This window comes from Agrilus planipennis, unplaced genomic scaffold (genome assembly GCF_000699045.2).
Source record: "Agrilus planipennis isolate EAB-ADULT unplaced genomic scaffold, Apla_2.0 scaffold177, whole genome shotgun sequence".
Lineage (NCBI taxonomy): Eukaryota > Metazoa > Arthropoda > Insecta > Coleoptera > Buprestidae > Agrilus > Agrilus planipennis.
In genome coordinates this window covers 579180-598887 of record NW_020438926.1, presented here as the reverse complement: position 1 = coordinate 598887, position 19708 = coordinate 579180, and the positions used below count along the sequence as shown (strand labels likewise).

Below are 19708 nucleotides of genomic sequence, written 5' to 3'. Positions count from 1 at the left end.
AAAAAAAAAAAAAAAAAACACACACACACACACAATAACGATGTTTAATATGTGTTACTGTTTAATAGGTGTTGCGTTGTTTTTGTTTCAAAATTATACCTTTTACAAATGATAGTAGCAATCATAATGCATAATAGCACTGTTAGTTTTTAAGTATTGTACTTTTCACGTGCCAAACCAAAATTTCTCAAGAATTTGCTCACTGCGTTTTACAGTTGAAAAACTGTACATCGCGAACGCTTACATGCTGTGTTTTTAATGTTACTACTAATGCAATATATGTGTATATTGGCAAAATACAAAAAAATCTGTACAATTGTTATTATTTCATAAATATATTGAACATACTTAAAAAAACGTAGGTTAAGCGGCAAGTAAATAGTAGGTTTGTATATTAGTAAAATTATTATAAAAACAAAAAAAATAAATCGTACCAACAAGATTCACTTGTCCTGCATGACGACGGAAAAAATGACGAACATGGTAAAAAAGAATACTGAGTATAAACGAAATATATAGTCATTATTTAAAAGCTTAGATTCGATTAATACACTTGCTTTTCTAGTTAGTTGTAGGGTGGTTTTGGGTTTTAAGATTATAAGTTAACGTAAGTGTGTTCAGTTTTTAAGTTCTTTTACCTTTTTCCAAAATGTTAATTTTGCCTAACAATTCTCTCCCACGGTTCGTGGGTGATTGGCCCAAGTTTTGCAATAAAATTTGGACTACAGGCAGCTTGCAGCTTTTTCATAAACTAATCGTAAATAACCAATTGTTAATGTACACAGGGTTTTGCGAGTACAATTAAACAAAAAACTGTATCAACATAATAGACTAGCCGAATGCAAGAGTACGAACAAGTATATAATTAATTAAAAAAAGGCCTTCTAAAAGTCTCTGAAACATCTAGTCATTTAAAATTACTTTATTATCTACCCTTGCTGTTTTAATATACCTCCTTCTTTCAAATTTTTGTGTTGGAGTATATAAAATAAAAAATTGCAAAACTTGCGGTTTTTGTAATAGTCTGTTACCAAATAATCGACATCACAAAGGTTATTAGTATTTCAGGTTTGTGTGTTATAATTTTTTTTATGAATATTATTAACTGTGTATTTTCTTTTATTAAGTAAAATGTGTAAAAATGCCAATGGCCTAAACAGTTCCCTCCTGAATCTAGTCCAATTGTTGCCTGAATTTTTCAATTTAGCGTTTTTAATTTGATATATTACGTTGTTGAAGGTGTTGCAGAAGCTATAGTTAAATTAAAAAAAAAAAAAAAGAAAATTAGTATCCAAAATTATGTAGATGTGTGTTGATTGCGAAATTAAACGATAAGAAACCATTCATCATTTACTATTTTCGATCTCATAATTAATAAATAAATAAATAATTTAGTGTCATACTCAACAAACAACTACCGATATTAAAAACGTATCCCATATTTTGTTTAATAATAATAATAATAGTCATCAATATGAACAGCGGACTAATGAATGCAAGAAAAATTAACAATACCGTATTGAATATGAAATAATGGACAGAAACACGTAGATGTGCAACAGGAAATTCTAAACATACGATAAATACACACAACACCTGCATTCCCATCTAATTAAACAATTAAAATCAAGTGTACACATACGAACATTTATAATAATACCGCACGCGAAAAGTGGATGGGCACCTAATAATAATAATAATAATAATAATAATCATTATAATACGAATAATTAATTATTGCCTCTTAGTTCTTTCTCAATAAATCTGCATAGCTTCGGTATTATTAAAACGGAGCGGAAAGTCGTGTTTCCTTTGGTCTGATCTGAAATTGTTTAATGAAAGCGAATCTCGAAACACGAAACGCGTTTATATCGCAGTTATATAAATAAATAAATACACACATAATAATAATAATAGGGGAGGGTATACTCAGGGGACCAGGCCAAATATCATGGTGATATCAAATAATTTAGACAAAATTAAATCAAATTTGATCTATGGATGTCTATTACTACTACTTTACTATTATTATTACTACTACTATTGCATCTGCTACTATTACATTACACTACTACTATTATACCCCAAATAACGTTAATAAATAAATATTACATTTCAATAAGGATTCAAAATATATGTCGCTAGTTAATAATCAGCAAAATACAAGAAAAAAAAGGTGTAACGATCTTTAAACGTAATCACAGTATAAACCAGCCCACGGCACTGTTCTAAGACCTTTTGTTACGTTTTGTTGCACGTAGAATTAATTAATCGTGCTTGTCTCCGGGATGAGTCTGAGCGGTGCAGTGCCGTTGGAAAGAACTTAATCTAGTTTAGGTAATGTAAGTGCTTTTGAATAACTGTGTAAGTTATCAATGATGTTCTGTACATGTAACCCAATTGACCAGTATGCATTCATTAATAAAGGTTGTCTTAAATGTAATATAATCGTTTTATTTCAATCCAACGTTGGTGTTTAGTTAATTTGAGTTTAAAACGATCCGAGTTGTATGCTTTTACTATTTGCCCGCCGCAGTTCCTGTAGTTATCATTTAAACATTAGGTTTTGCTCGTTCGTCGCTAGAGGGAGCACCTTACGAACGGTTTAAGTAGGCAGTTTGACTATATTCCTTTGCTATTTGCCGAAAGGTAACGACGTAGTTTCCTGTAATCGTAGTAAGAACACCACTCACATACGCTTTATTAGTTGGCCGACAGAGGGTGGACATTACAGCTTTACGAATTAAATTCATAAATTGCTGTTCGTTTTTAATCGTTTTCATTATAAAATTAATAGGCACAGCACTGTTTTTTTTTTATTCAATTGTCATTTCATAACAAATTTAAATAAAATATTATCGTACTGTATAGAGATAATAAATAATCGACGAAATAGACGAAAATTGCTTTTTTTATTACCTTATTATACGTGTTCCAACTTACTTCTAATAAGTACAACCGGATCTCTGGATAATTTCTGTTGCAGTCCGGATGCCACACTTCACGCAATCGTCATAATTTCGGCCTAGGACAAGTTGGGCAAGGAAACCACCTGCGAAGGCGTCCCCGGCTCCGTTAGTATCTACCACTTTCTCGGGAGGTAGCNAAATATTATATATGTATTTAGTACGGCATATCTGCCTTAGCGATAGAGTAACAATTTGGTGTTCGGTAGAATTTAAGAGTGTTAATATTTTACATTTAATGACTACAAAAACTTATTTGCGAGAATTTCGGCGCGATCATATCCGTGTGTGTGGACAGATGCTTGCTTTGAAGATGAGCGTATGTTTGCTTGTTGTTTTTGGTACGAGCAGTTGCAGTTGACACGTGTTCTCACACAATTCGAATTTTGAAGGATCAAATATTGCGAATAAATAAATAATATTTTCTTATATGTATATGTTAAGTCTGCGTAAGTTTTTCAGCTGGAGAAACGCGTTGCTACATGAACGCGTCAAAATTCCCGTGTCGAAAAAAAAAAAAAGTGGGCAATATCGACATTACAAGTGGCTGTCATAAAATTAAGACTTAAAATGCCAAAGTTTAGTCACTGTGTTGGATTGTATTTTCGTTTTTTCTTTTTCGTTCTCAAGCCATATCACTAACTGAGGCGATGGAAATGTAAAAAACATGTCCTTATTTGATAACTGTGTTATAAATAATGAAAACAAACAAAAACAAAAAAAAAGGGAAGAATAAAAGCCTTCAACAAGACAATTTTTTAAAGCCTGCTTCTTCGAACTCAGCAATGTCCTTTCTATCGTATCGAATGTTGTAGATATTATCATACTTGTAATTTATTCAATTGAGGACGGGCGCGCTATTTCGCCTGGATTTTTGTCCTTTTTTTTTTAACCAAATAGTTGTTAACGTCTCAAGTTAATACAGGCATGTAACGTCGCTCGTTTCGAAATGATGATATTGTGTACAAGGTTATTAAAGTCTGCCAAAATAATGTGAAACCACACTAAATCTAAATAAAAGACGTGCCTCTACAAATAAAAAAAAAAAAAGAAATACCAGTGATGGCTGATGGTCTTCGACTACTGCTACCCTTTGAGCAGCGGATGTTATTAGGTTGTGGCTCTAAATGTTGCCAAATTTTTTTCCATAAAATTCTATACTCAATAACATCAAAAAACAATCTGTAAATATCTAAATTCGATTACAATGAGCATCGCGCAATAAAAAGTGAATCTTGTTGGAATTACGAAAACAAAAAAAAGAAAACAGTAAGTGTTAAGGTTGATGGGTAATAGGTTTAAACTAATTAAGTTAATTTACTTATTTCGTTACTTAGCTCGTACATTTTTAGTCCGTTCTAGTATTAGGTAGGACTTGTTGTAGTTGTGTTTATGTCACAACGTGCAATATTTTTGTTCTCCTCTTTATTTTTTTTAAGTATTAATTAATTATTCACGCCGTACGCTTCGTGTTGACTAGTTTTTATTACTATTACTTTTTCGTTTGTTGGATATAGTTCTCGTCGCTACTACCAAATTTTTCGACTTTATACTAACTACATTTTTGATTTCTTGCCATCTATTTTTTTTTAATTCAGTCAAAAACTTGTCAGTAAAATACCAAAGACGATAGTGTCATATAACTAACTTTTTGCAAGAGAATCCCGCCAAATTCTTCCATCTAAGGTTGTGATAGGTTTACAGTAGTACTTAGTTTTCTTTTTTTTTTCCTCTCTTTAAAGAACCGTTTGATGCAATGCAAATTAAATTTAATTAATCACATAAAGTACCGTGTAGTATGCTGTATTTCTATGTTTAAACTCTTTAAATCTAAATAAAAGTCCGGTGAGTGCTTTTCGTCTGTGAAACACGTGTATACGTTCAAAAATTAAAAATTGCGCGCATTTTCTCCTTTCCCATTTTTTGTTTTGACAGTTGCATTATTACTAATGAAACGCGTCTGTGCTGTGTACATAATTTGTGTGTTCACTGATGTAGCACAAACACAAGTGCCTATTATTGTGCAATTAATAAATAATTTAAGGGCCTGACTTTTAGACAGGGTTAATAAATTAGATCGGGTGCATTTATGCTGCTATTCTTCCCCAAGTAAAATGACTTGTATAAATATTATCAAAAAAAAAAAATATGATTTTTCTACAATAAATCAATAAATAAATATTTATAATGATTTTAATGACGATGCATAAGAAAGCGATCAAGTTACAGTTAAAATTTTAAATAAGGTGTTTTTGATTGTTGAACTGATAAAAAACAGTCATATCTCCCTTCTCACCTCGAGTCTTTTTTGCTTTGTGTAAGTTTTTTTTAATTATTTTTTTTACATTTCAATATAATGTTGAGCCAGGGGTCAGTTTGGAGATGTAAGGACCTTAATTTAGTTTGTCGATAGATCTCGATGGAGATTATGCTAGCTGGTACTGCCAACTGTAAAAAGATAATGAACTTATGTATGTCTAATATTTAAATAAAAAATATCAAGTAGGTTAATGTAAAATATTGTGGTACAGTTCATGTTTTTTTTTTTAGGTTTATGCAAAGTATGAAATAAGCGGGTAAAGTTCAATAGGAACAGTTAAACTATTAATTGCTTACATTTACGTGTTAATTTGAGTGGCGACACTCCTATTGTCTTTTTGAAAAATCTATCACTGTCGTCGCTTATTTCGTATTTTGTTGTCCCCTTTTTTGCTACTAACATTCGATGGGATACGTTCCCATTCAGCAAAACGCCTGGAAGTTAGAGTAGTCGTGAATGTGGGGTCCGAAAGTTTGTTAGGCCCGCTGTCTCAGGTTTTTAGAATATTCAGTGTCTTGGCTTTAAGTCGTAATAATGTTACGAATGTCTATTGTCTAGTGTAGTGGAAATTACTAATTTAACATTCCTTAAATTTCTTTACGTGTTCCTGATTGTCGTGTGGTATTTTTGCATATAATATAATAATAATATTAATGATGATTGATTATGATATGATGGTTTTATTGCACTTTTTGTAGGTAGGTAGGTAATGATTTTGGTAGATTTCTGAATTATTGTTTAGATAACGAGTCGTGATTTAATTTAAAAAGTTGTATTTTTTTATTGTTACTTTTATAAAGAGTGTCTAGTTGAAGATTGTTTTGTCTCTTCCGATCTTTACATACAACACTTACGACTAGATAAGTACACATTAAAAGCAGTTGACCTAATTATATCGTACCTTCATTTTTGATTAGAAATTGTTCAATGATAATAATTGTTGTAAACAAGGACAGCAGGTGTAAACTATCTAAAAATTATTTTTTAAGAAACAGTTTTACGAATAGCGTCAGTTTCTTTTGTAGATAACTAAAAATAAATGTAATCAATTAACCAACCATTAACTTCAGAATATACCGCACTTTGCCTTCTCCATTATAAAATAGAGTGAGAAAGTTCTTTTTGTAAAAAAAAAAAAACAACCCATTCTAGTATGTAATTTTACACATATAAGCCTTGCTGAGGGCACGAATGAAGACTAGGGGGATACCAGGGGTTGAAAATTGTTTTGCGACAAAGGACTAACTAACTACTTTATGTGCCACTTGTCGCGGGCAATTTTTAACGATTGCACGAAACCTTGTACAGAAACATAGGTCCATTCTAAGAAGGTGCTATTAAATTTTAGATTTAGCTAGTTTGCAAACAAAAATTTTAATAACAAAATAGCCGTTGTTCACTACAAATAACACAATTAGCTGCAGGCTGTTTTCCATTGCGATAATTTTTACACGGGATGACCGGAACGGAAAAAAAAATTATTGCATATTATTGTATGTGTGTAGTACGCTTGGAGGATTGTATGTTAATTAATTCAATTAATAACATAGTATGTTGCAAACGTTTAAAAGATCGATTTTTTTGTCGCTAGCGTAGTCACGCTGTATTTTCTTCATGTATTTAAAAATTTGTATTTTTTCAGTATTATAACGAGGAGTTTTTTGGTTTGTTTTTGTAACGTGATTAAACCTCCTTCTCTCTATCTCTCTCAAAAAAAAAAAAAAAACACACACACACACACAATAACGATGTTTAATATGTGTTACTGTTTAATAGGTGTTGCGTTGTTTTTGTTTCAAAATTATACCTTTTACAAATGATAGTAGCAATCATAATGCATAATAGCACTGTTAGTTTTTAAGTATTGTACTTTTCACGTGCCAAACCAAAATTTCTCAAGAATTTGCTCACTGCGTTTTACAGTTGAAAAACTGTACATCGCGAACGCTTACATGCTGTGTTTTTAATGTTACTACTAATGCAATATATGTGTATATTGGCAAAATACAAAAAAATCTGTACAATTGTTATTATTTCATAAATATATTGAACATACTTAAAAAAACGTAGGTTAAGCGGCAAGTAAATAGTAGGTTTGTATATTAGTAAAATTATTATAAAAACAAAAAAAATAAATCGTACCAACAAGATTCACTTGTCCTGCATGACGACGGAAAAAATGACGAACATGGTAAAAAAGAATACTGAGTATAAACGAAATATATAGTCATTATTTAAAAGCTTAGATTCGATTAATACACTTGCTTTTCTAGTTAGTTGTAGGGTGGTTTTGGGTTTTAAGATTATAAGTTAACGTAAGTGTGTTCAGTTTTTAAGTTCTTTTACCTTTTTCCAAAATGTTAATTTTGCCTAACAATTCTCTCCCACGGTTCGTGGGTGATTGGCCCAAGTTTTGCAATAAAATTTGGACTACAGGCAGCTTGCAGCTTTTTCATAAACTAATCGTAAATAACCAATTGTTAATGTACACAGGGTTTTGCGAGTACAATTAAACAAAAAACTGTATCAACATAATAGACTAGCCGAATGCAAGAGTACGAACAAGTATATAATTAATTAAAAAAAGGCCTTCTAAAAGTCTCTGAAACATCTAGTCATTTAAAATTACTTTATTATCTACCCTTGCTGTTTTAATATACCTCCTTCTTTCAAATTTTTGTGTTGGAGTATATAAAATAAAAAATTGCAAAACTTGCGGTTTTTGTAATAGTCTGTTACCAAATAATCGACATCACAAAGGTTATTAGTATTTCAGGTTTGTGTGTTATAATTTTTTTTATGAATATTATTAACTGTGTATTTTCTTTTATTAAGTAAAATGTGTAAAAATGCCAATGGCCTAAACAGTTCCCTCCTGAATCTAGTCCAATTGTTGCCTGAATTTTTCAATTTAGCGTTTTTAATTTGATATATTACGTTGTTGAAGGTGTTGCAGAAGCTATAGTTAAATTAAAAAAAAAAAAAAAGAAAATTAGTATCCAAAATTATGTAGATGTGTGTTGATTGCGAAATTAAACGATAAGAAACCATTCATCATTTACTATTTTCGATCTCATAATTAATAAATAAATAAATAATTTAGTGTCATACTCAACAAACAACTACCGATATTAAAAACGTATCCCATATTTTGTTTAATAATAATAATAATAGTCATCAATATGAACAGCGGACTAATGAATGCAAGAAAAATTAACAATACCGTATTGAATATGAAATAATGGACAGAAACACGTAGATGTGCAACAGGAAATTCTAAACATACGATAAATACACACAACACCTGCATTCCCATCTAATTAAACAATTAAAATCAAGTGTACACATACGAACATTTATAATAATACCGCACGCGAAAAGTGGATGGGCACCTAATAATAATAATAATAATAATAATAATCATTATAATACGAATAATTAATTATTGCCTCTTAGTTCTTTCTCAATAAATCTGCATAGCTTCGGTATTATTAAAACGGAGCGGAAAGTCGTGTTTCCTTTGGTCTGATCTGAAATTGTTTAATGAAAGCGAATCTCGAAACACGAAACGCGTTTATATCGCAGTTATATAAATAAATAAATACACACATAATAATAATAATAGGGGAGGGTATACTCAGGGGACCAGGCCAAATATCATGGTGATATCAAATAATTTAGACAAAATTAAATCAAATTTGATCTATGGATGTCTATTACTACTACTTTACTATTATTATTACTACTACTATTGCATCTGCTACTATTACATTACACTACTACTATTATACCCCAAATAACGTTAATAAATAAATATTACATTTCAATAAGGATTCAAAATATATGTCGCTAGTTAATAATCAGCAAAATACAAGAAAAAAAAGGTGTAACGATCTTTAAACGTAATCACAGTATAAACCAGCCCACGGCACTGTTCTAAGACCTTTTGTTACGTTTTGTTGCACGTAGAATTAATTAATCGTGCTTGTCTCCGGGATGAGTCTGAGCGGTGCAGTGCCGTTGGAAAGAACTTAATCTAGTTTAGGTAATGTAAGTGCTTTTGAATAACTGTGTAAGTTATCAATGATGTTCTGTACATGTAACCCAATTGACCAGTATGCATTCATTAATAAAGGTTGTCTTAAATGTAATATAATCGTTTTATTTCAATCCAACGTTGGTGTTTAGTTAATTTGAGTTTAAAACGATCCGAGTTGTATGCTTTTACTATTTGCCCGCCGCAGTTCCTGTAGTTATCATTTAAACATTAGGTTTTGCTCGTTCGTCGCTAGAGGGAGCACCTTACGAACGGTTTAAGTAGGCAGTTTGACTATATTCCTTTGCTATTTGCCGAAAGGTAACGACGTAGTTTCCTGTAATCGTAGTAAGAACACCACTCACATACGCTTTATTAGTTGGCCGACAGAGGGTGGACATTACAGCTTTACGAATTAAATTCATAAATTGCTGTTCGTTTTTAATCGTTTTCATTATAAAATTAATAGGCACAGCACTGTTTTTTTTTTATTCAATTGTCATTTCATAACAAATTTAAATAAAATATTATCGTACTGTATAGAGATAATAAATAATCGACGAAATAGACGAAAATTGCTTTTTTTATTACCTTATTATACGTGTTCCAACTTACTTCTAATAAGTACAACCGGATCTCTGGATAATTTCTGTTGCAGTCCGGATGCCACACTTCACGCAATCGTCATAATTTCGGCCTAGGACAAGTTGGGCAAGGAAACCACCTGCGAAGGCGTCCCCGGCTCCGTTAGTATCTACCACTTTCTCGGGAGGTAGCTGGATGGCCGGGAACTCTTTGACGGCCCCGTTTGATGCCATTATGACTGGATTTTCGCCTTGCGTTATTATGCAAACTCGCAACCGATTTTTATTGTGTTTCGGAAGATCACATATCATTAGCGCGATCTTTTTCAAGTCGTCGGTTCCAAAATTTTGTTCTTTGGCAAAGGTTGCTGCTTCCTAGAAAAACAACTGTTTTTAACGTAAAACAACCTAAAATACAATAATATATATTCTTTCTAAGCTGCATGTTTTATTTTTCTGGAATAGCCGATATGTAAATTTAAATTATTATTATTTTGTAATGATATTAAAAAAAGATAATGATTACCGCAATCACTTTTTCAAAAGTTACGTATACGTTTGTTTTGGTTCGTCTTTCTGCAAACATCTTACACAATTATTGAGTAAAAATATTACGGTAGCAGATAATCCCGACGACCTAATGCTTTTGTCATTTAAATAATGAAGACGTTCATAGGAAAATATTTCCTGATATACATTACAATGTGTTTTCGAATAATTACAAATACCTCTTTGGACAAATTTATAGGCAAAAAAATAGGGAAACTCACGGTTTCGTTTCCGAATAAAATGTCCACGTAGGGCATGGCATCCATTAAGGGTTTCATGTAAAATTGTGGGACAAAAGGAGCGCTCAAGTTCATCACGAACATGCGGTCATTTGCGAGGGCATGATTTGCCACCTCTTGCACTGTGGCTGGGTTAACTGTTAGAAAGAAGCCCTGCAATGAAGAACAAAGGAACATTTTTTTAATGAATTGTTAGTGTTAAAAACACGAAAATCATTTTAGAACAATTACACTGGAAAACAAAAGAAACTGGCGAAATTTTACGCTTACGAGACATTCTCTTAAATATTTTTAAACTGCATTTTTCAACATACAGTTCAAATCGAAATTATATTGATAAGAATAATCGTACGTTATTAACGAGAATGAATATCATTCTGACCATTTCAATTCCAAGGACAACTTGTTTAGTTACGTAAAATGTCACTAATTTTATTTAAAAATTACGAGGAGGATCGTAGAAAAATGCGACAGTACACAAACCACTTATAAAAATATCTACCAATAATTTAATCGGTATTACGTAATTTACTGTAATCTATTGTTTGTAATAAGTACATGATAATAAAAAAAAAGAAAAAATTTCTAGTAACAGACAATTTAATTGTAGGATTAACCTAAGAGAGGCTTATTTATTAAATGGGAATCGTGACAGATTCGCAAAATTTTGCTCATTTTAAGCAAACACATTTCACTTACCGAGATGTAGTAGAATTTTGCAATTTCAATATACTTCTTATTTTCGGGTTTATGTACATGTTCACTTGTAAAGTGATTGGCTGCAGCCAAATTAGCACATAATGACCTTTCTTTTCCTGTTATAAGGACCGCACATGTTCCTGTGGGTTCGTTATCACAGTATTGGTATTGAACATTAACACCGCATTCACGCGCTTTACGTTCCAAAATTTTCGAATAATCATCTTTACCTGATAACAGGAAAAAGTTGGAAGAATAGGGAATTAGAATTTTTGAAAACTGCAATTTTTAGCGAATACTCTGCATACCTACACAACCAAAGAAAGTTGTGATCTCCGGCTTCTCGAGGACCCATTGGGCCACCCTAAGGGCATTTTGTACACTTCCGCCAGCTGTGTATTCAGCTTTATAATTATTTATAAGTTCCTTGTAAAGTGTTTGGTGTTTGTCAGTAGCGAGGATAGCATCGTTGGGTTTCATTCCATACTTCTCAACGAAAGCCATGTCGACTACCGCACTGATATCGAGTAAGGGGTTTCCAATGCCCAGCAGTAAACCCTCTCTGTTATAAAAAAAAAATCTTCTGTTACGTTTGTTATTTTAATCAGACGTTAGGTGTTCGACACTTCTTGCTAAATAAAAGTATAGCAAATACATTTCCATAAGTTTACGGGATAGAATCTGTTAGGTATATAATGAGAGTAATAGTTACTTTTTTACAGTTACACTTACAGATTCACTGTAGTAGGAGCAGTACCTTTTGTGATTTAGTATTGTACGGACAGTTGAATGTGTTTATTAATTATAACTAATAGTTTCCTTAACAGGCGAATGAAATATTCAGATATTTATGATAATAATCAAATTATATTTATACTCACTGTATAAACTACTCACATTGAATAGAAGACAATATTTTATTAACTTAAATGTTTAGATTTTGTTTTTCTGGTGCAGTCTGTAGATAGTTTAAACGAATATTATAAAATATCTATCCCTATTATGCAAAAGCCACCAATAATAACTTTCTATAGAAACGAACAAGGTAATTTTGAGTTTATGAACCAAATTATAAACAATATTAATGGAAACAACAATTATTCACAACTTACTGAAAACAAAAATACAACATAATATAACCTAACAAAACTTACCTCAAGTCTTTTTCTACCATTTTCATTTATAATAATAATAAACTAAATGACGGACTACACTATTCCAATTGAGTACGATAAACGGTTTGTTATGCGTGTGATGACAACGTGATTTTTTTTACAAAAATTCAATTTATACAGAAATAACAGCACCTATTTACATAAGACGTGCCACGCGACAGAGACAGAAATGAGATTGATAAACGTTGCTTTAAAGAGAGGGGAGCTAGGCAATCATTGTCGAGAGAAATGGAAATAATTTGATATTCGATGACGGCGCCATCTATCAGCGCATAGCAAAACTAATGGAAATGAATACTATAACATTTATAGGAAATTAAACGCTCAAAACACTTTTAAGTATACTGTTTATTTCATTTCCTGTTTAAATATATCATTTAACATGTGTTTTCGTGCAAATATATTTACTCAAAATTTTTTAAATAAATTATTACATACACGCGCGTATATAGATTTGAAATCAGCAACAGATGGTGCCATTAGTTCCATATGGACTAGTGCCACGATACCTGGTGTTCGGGTTCGATTCCCGTTTTGGCAGTTATTTCGCTTTTTGCATAATAAATAATGCCCGAAAAGTTACGATAGCACTAAAACGATAAAGGTACCCTTAAGTGGATAAATTGACTAAAAATAAGTCGGAAATGCAAGTAAATTCTTGTGTGGGTATGTAATAAGCGCAGAAGTTAAACATCTTGGAAATTTTCAGAAAAACGGGTTTGAAGTCCCTAAGGAATGAACCTTTTGGTGATAATTAACACATTCATAAGTCCATTTACTGATAACTAGAGTAGCCGCCGACTGAGCTACATAATTTTATCAAAGTTCGAACATTTCGTTAAAATATTTCTTTAGAGTTCCGACGCTGACGCTGACGACGATCGTTGTCGACGTCGACGTCGAGACGCACATAACCTTGTAAAACTCGTAATTAGGATGTCGAGTGCAGAGAAATAAAAATTCCTACCCGCGCTCATCTCCGAGTATTAATTAATTTTTAATGTACTTCACATTTCCGTCTTGTCTCTAGTGCTTGCTGCTTGCTACCGCTGATGCCGCGAGAGCCTATGCTGTTGCTTGTTCTTTTATTTTTCTTTTTTGCCGCGTTTCTTTCGAAATGAAATTCTAATGAGATTTTAACAGAAATAATTTGTATTTTTAAATTACCATTCCTGGAACGTACCACCTATTCCATTCAAGACAAACAGAAAACAAAAGTAAGGAAACATCAAACAAAGAAAAGAAAAAGGAAAGACAGATCTCGAAGTAATTTTACAATCTCACTCATAGCACTCATTGTTGGCATTATATTGCAAATTGCGTTAAAATATAAAAGAAGACTGTGGCGATGTAAATAAATAATCAAATCAAGGGGACTTACTTGCGGACACATTTTCGATGCAAGAGCTTAAAACCATGGCGGGGCTTATTTTGGGGAAAATAACACAGGCATGTTTTATAAATAACAAATTAATAAATAAATGAAGAATTGTTATTAAAGAAAACGCACCGGTGAGATTATGCCATCTTATAGGAAAATCTATGACTTGTGAAGTAACTATAAAAAGTAACGTGTTAATGATTCTTAACAACAGCAAAAAAGTTACTCATTTACAAGTGTTCATGTGTATCTTTTAATTTGGATCCCTCCCACCTCTTGATGTGGCAGGACTTATCCTACTCTTGACGCAAGATTCACAAAAAAAAGTAGGAAAAACATCTGATAAACTTCACGTCAATTATTTATCTAAATGTAAGCGATGATAATACCTATGCAAATTGCTTAAAATGCTTGTGGTCGATAAGGCGTCGCTTTTCACTTTTCGTAAAGAAAGAAAATTGAAGAGAAGGAGGTCATGGTGAAGTTACGGGAAACTAATCAACGCGGGCAAACGTGCGGTAGGAAAATTAAATGTCTTGGTGGACACAGTAGGAGAGAGAGAAGGATGGATCGGTTTTGCGGTACCCTACATCTCCTTCTTCAACCCGCAACGCCGCGCCGTGCCTGTCGCCGGCCAAGTCACGCTGCCACCACACCACTCTGCCAGCAACAGTAGCACAAAGTTGTGGAATTCGGTTTGATCGTTGAAGTTTGAAAGCGAGAAATTAACGTGGACGAGGATCCCATTTGTCTTGGTTCGACGCCTGGCGACTTCCTCCACCTCCCCAATATATTCTTGTGTATCCTATCTCACCTATCTGCAGTAAGCAACCGTTTCTCTGCCCCTAACCTGGTCGTCTCTCCGTCCTGCACGTCCTTTCTGCTTCCTCTCAATATCCAGTTCCATTAGTCATTAGTCATTGAGTTGCGGTCGCATCCCAAAACAATGCAACGACAACAGCAACAAACACTGCGACTCTCGAAACACGTAGGTAGGTGAATATCGAAACCGACGGCTATGGTTCCGTACCTGTGCCTGTAATTGATTCTTGTGCCCCAAGATCTGATACATGTCTATATAGCCAAGGAATTTCATTACATTAAGGTTCATTGCAGTTCCAACTTTGATTGGATTGTGGTCGGACTGGTATTGGTTAAGTTAAGACTTGCTTAAGAGGCCGCTTCTGCCGTTCTGGCCCTCTAACCTCATTCACGTAACAGACAGATGTACGAATAGGTAGCCAGTATAACTAATAATATCGTTGCATACCTTTGAAGCTCGATTTGAGACTGTTGACTGTAAATACATTCAGATTGGTTACGGTGTATTGAATCGCTTCGAATTCAATAATTATAAAAAAATAGACGCAGACAACGCGAAGCTGAAGAAAGGAAAATGGATGATCACCATCAGAATATATTTAATCGGGACAGTGTGGATGGAGAATGAGGAGGGTGGCGAGTCAGGAAGTGGTCCGGAATCGGAAAGAATGCACCTCAGCACGGGACGGCTATTTTGCCCCGGCTAAATCCTCTTGCCGAAATTATTGTTGCCGTGTTTTAGGGAAGGGAATATTTTTTACGAGTTTATTCCCTTCTCATGCCTGTCAGACAGAAACGTAAACCGAATTCAGGCGGTTATTATTAAAGAAAAAGTCAACGTGGTGTCCGAACCTCCTGCTATGATTTGCCTACTAACGGAATGGGGATAAGAGCTTCTCTTTTGCATCAATACTGAGACACGTTTTGTTCTTTCATCATGTTTTGTTTGAAATGCACCACATTAAAAGGGAGAACAGTGGCATACCTAACTACAGGTATTTCCTTCAAACACGATACATGTTACCGACCATTAAGGCTCAAAGGATTCGCAATTTCCATTCGTCCCGTCTGGTAAAACAAAACAGCCGTCAACGAAGGCTTTGTTTTACACAAAAACGGGAAGGAAGACCGAATTCTTTGTTTTTCGGTCATGTAAGTGTAGGTACCTAGGTATATATCGTGCACCACCGCAGGGACGATAACTAATACTCACAACAATACGTCTAATCGTAAATAAACTGCCTGTGAAAATACTGTCTAAGCAACGTCTAATGGTAGGTAAGGTAGAAAATGTCATAGATATATAAAAAAAAAGTGACCGACCGACTGGGGGACAGATAGATTATGAAGCACCTCTTGACGGTTGCAGTGGCATTGTCGTCCCACAAAGACCGCCTCGATTCGTCGTCGTTATCTAATATTTGAAATCCTATTGAGGTTCGCTCGCTTCAAACGATGTCGGAGAAGCGAACCGTAAAAATAAAAGTCCCAAGAGCAGACGAAGAAGAACTTTTCTTCCTGTAGTCATAGTAGTCATCTCTCGGCGGCACCAACGACGACGGCGACGACGCGCCGCGGCGCATAACCTGAGCTTATTCGAAATGCTTAATTGAAGTAATTACAGGCCAAGTCCATCGCAATAAAATTCAAATTAAAGCGAAACAAACAGTAGAAAAAGAAGCAAACGTCGTCGTTTCTTTCATAACCCCTTAACTCTTGCCATTCCTACCATCATACCGCCACAATTTTCAACTTTTTCGTAGTAGTTACGGTTGTAAATTGGCGATTATTTGAAACCGTACCTGTATTATTCAACATCAGAATCTTATGGACTTACAAGTAGATAAGATACCTATAGGAATAGACGTACATCACATACGAGGATTCAGAGGGTAGGAGGGAGCGCGTAGAACAAACACATCAAGACAAAGATGCGAAACGACCATCGTCTGAAATTAGAAAGAATGCAAATGAGGTAAGAGAGTGAGTCTTTGCTTAATTCGCGCGCATTCTTCCGTTTCTTTCTTGTGTCCTTCTCTGCCCCTGACCCCCCTCGTCCAGATCCTACGTTACCCACCCCCGCCTGCTCCGCTGTTTGCTTGCTTGCTTGCTGCTTAGTTCTCACCCCCGCAACGTTCCTCCGTCGTCATCTGAGGCTCAAGTTTTTGCCACCGACTCACATGCGCAAATGAAATCGATTAAAATGCGAGTTGTGCTTTGAAGAAGAAGTATTAATGGCGAGGGATGGGGTGAGATATAGGGACTCGCCGCGAAGCTCTGCCGTTGGGCCGCGGGGGGGGGGGAGTAACGAACGCGAAGGAACGACTACTAGGAGGTGGAGGGAGTCAAGAGGGAAACTAAGAAAGTTGATTACACTCGCATACGTGTTCGTGCGGCGTGGACTGGCGTGCATAGGTGGAGGGAGGAGCGAAAAAAAGATAGGTAGTAAAAAGGGGGGTTTGTTGAATGAGTTAAGTGCTCATATGTCTTTTATGGGTCTCGCGTGTCTCAACGAGTAGGAGCGGGAGGTAGCAAAGGAATCACGAATCGCGAGGAGAAAGAAAATGTGCATTCCCCGACGAAGGCGCGTCGTTCAGGGGTGGACTCGATTGACGTATTTATCGTACGAGTGCATACACGTATCTAAGAGTACGTAAATTATTCAATTAATTACTATCAAATGTAGAGTACAAATTAAACATTTTCCCTTGCTATTACGATGTCCAAAAGTACATACCTCCTACCTACACCAGCTAAAAGATTCAACCAGTTTAATTATTCATCTACAGATATTTGTAGGTAACTTGGTTGTCATCGGGATATTTATTGTCAACTGAATCGGTTTCGGAGAAAATTATTCGGGACGTTCAAGAAAGTGTTTCTAAGTGGACTTTTTGTGCTGGTGGTCCATTATTTCTATTCAAAGCAGCCACAGCAGTTCCATTCCATTCAGACGTATTATCACTTTCATAGTTGAGACATAACAGTATTCGCCGACATCTTTTTGAAATTTTAATCTCGCGCGGAGAACAGAACATTGCCAAAAGTTAAAAAGAAAAAAAAATGCAATTAAGAAAATTCAAAGCTCGTGACCAGTATATTAGTCGGACCGAAGGAACCTCTGAATATATACCTATTGTAACATTTGCTACTTGTTATTCTTAAAAAGTTCGAATAGAAAAGGTTCGTATAGACTTTCACCTTACACTTAGGTGGATAGAGAAGAACACGCCCGATTGACGAATTTACGAAAAATTGAAAGCATGTAAACTGGGAGGGAAGCAAATTCGGCGTGAGAGTTTAATTCTGGTCCTATAAAGTCATGCGTTTAATTACGGTACATTTTTCAAAACCATCACTTAGGTACTGCCACCCAGTAAAGTAGCGTTTTGTTGAGATGGGTTCGGTGAGTTAGGAACGTCTTACTTTCTGATTGGAGAAACTCTGTCTAACTGGTTCTTTCATTATAATAATGTTCCGAAAAGTTCGAACGCTCGCGAATGACGTGTGATGGCTTGTTACTTATGCGAGCGTTAAAATAGTCAAAGGAAAAAGGGTAAAAAGGAGCGGAGTTTCTAATCAAAAGTGCTGGTTAAAAATTCTTAAGAAACGCAACGTGTTTAATCCGGACGGAAGGGAGAGAGAGAGAGGGTAAGTCGCGAGGCATTGAAAGCGAGGGGGTTGCAGACGGTCTTCTTCTTTCGTTGGCGGCGAAGAACAAAAGTTCATCAGTAAGTGCTGCCGTTAAAATTGGCAACTCATGTGTGTACTCTCACCCCATTTAAAGCTCGTCGCGTCCTCGTCCTCCCGTCGTCCCTCTCTCGCGGGATCGTCGAGATGAGGGGACGGGGAGGTAGGGGGAGGGGTGCCGGCCGGGCACTCTCATTTCCCATCAGTGCCTGCTGCCTTCTTTTGCGAACTCATTAAGTCTTATATCGATCGTCGGTGGTGGTCTTCTTCTTCTTCTTCTTTTCGTAGTTCTTCGTCGTTAGTTATTATTATTCTTCTTCTTATTATTATTACTACGGAAGGTGGCGCGAGAATGTGGAATGAGGAAAGTGGCACACGGGGGCGCAAAAACATTCTTAGTATGCACGACTGTGTGCACGCGCTCTCCCGTCTTCATTAATTCTCGGTTTGTTGAACGAATCGAATGGTCGTCTTGGGGTTGGACGGTTACACCTATAGCACTCGTGGTATTGTTCCTCGTCATCTTCTGATGTTATACCAGAAGCTCAAAAGTTTTTTTCTGGTACAACAGTAACCGTGACTTTTCTGGAATTGAGCGATAACGTTTTTCTTCCGTCGTTCTTATTATTTTTACACGGTGACATTTGATTCTAGATCTACATTTCCGCTGCGAACAAGCATTCCTTATCCATATTTTCTAATAAACAACTTTTTCCCTACAAGCGATGACGTTCTCCCGGAACCGAAGAGTTGCGCTTTCTGACCGGACGAAAACCCGGAAGAGAAGTCTCGGGTGTCCTCGAATATTTCAAGCTAAAGTAAAATATTATCATATTAATTCCGGTGTACAAAGCAGAAAGAGAGAGAGAGTATCTATGCCAGCGCCGACGTTGCAAACCCTCTATTATCGCGCAGGACAACATTGTTGTTTTATTTCAACTTGTATTAATTTATAACTCACGTAATAGATGAGTAAACCATTTTTTTAAATCTGCGTCTGTATTCCTTCTATTTTTCGAGTAATTATCTATGCACGTGTCCTTTTTCTGTGAATTCCTTCGAGCGCCTGAGAGAGCTTAATTAGTATCGATTCAAAAAGTTTTCTATTGATTTCTTTCAGGTGAAAATTTCCTTGGATACCTACGTACATATTGCGTCGTCTTCGGAATTTTCATAATTAGCAAAATTAAATATGCTCACAAAAGGTTCTTAGTTGCACGGCGAAGCATCACCTGAAAGAGCGCACT

At 35.0% G+C, this 19708-nt stretch overlaps 1 protein-coding gene across 4 annotated transcripts; it reads right to left on the bottom strand.

The window, feature by feature from the left end:
* Positions 1–2893: 2893 nt before the first annotated feature.
* LOC108740703 (adenosine kinase) lies at positions 2894–12751 on the bottom strand. Of its 4 annotated transcripts, none has more exons than XM_025974051.1 (6): positions 12548–12751; positions 11702–11955; positions 11394–11623; positions 10677–10847; positions 10081–10281; positions 2894–3086 (listed from the first exon to the last, which is right to left on the bottom strand). In XM_025974051.1, the coding sequence occupies exons 1-6, from the start codon at positions 12571–12573 to the stop codon at positions 2946–2948; spliced, it is 1023 nt and encodes a 340-aa protein (XP_025829836.1). In that variant the 5' UTR covers positions 12574–12751; the 3' UTR covers positions 2894–2945. The 4 variants fall into 4 exon arrangements, with proteins under 4 accessions (XP_025829836.1, XP_018330639.1, XP_018330640.1 ...); XM_018475137.2 differs by lacking the exon at positions 2894–3086 and adding an exon at positions 5331–5414 and having other exon boundaries at positions 9938–10281; positions 12548–12750; XM_018475138.2 differs by lacking the exon at positions 2894–3086 and adding an exon at positions 5396–5414 and having other exon boundaries at positions 9914–10281; positions 12548–12750.
* Between the last annotated feature and the right edge of the window lie 6957 nt (positions 12752–19708).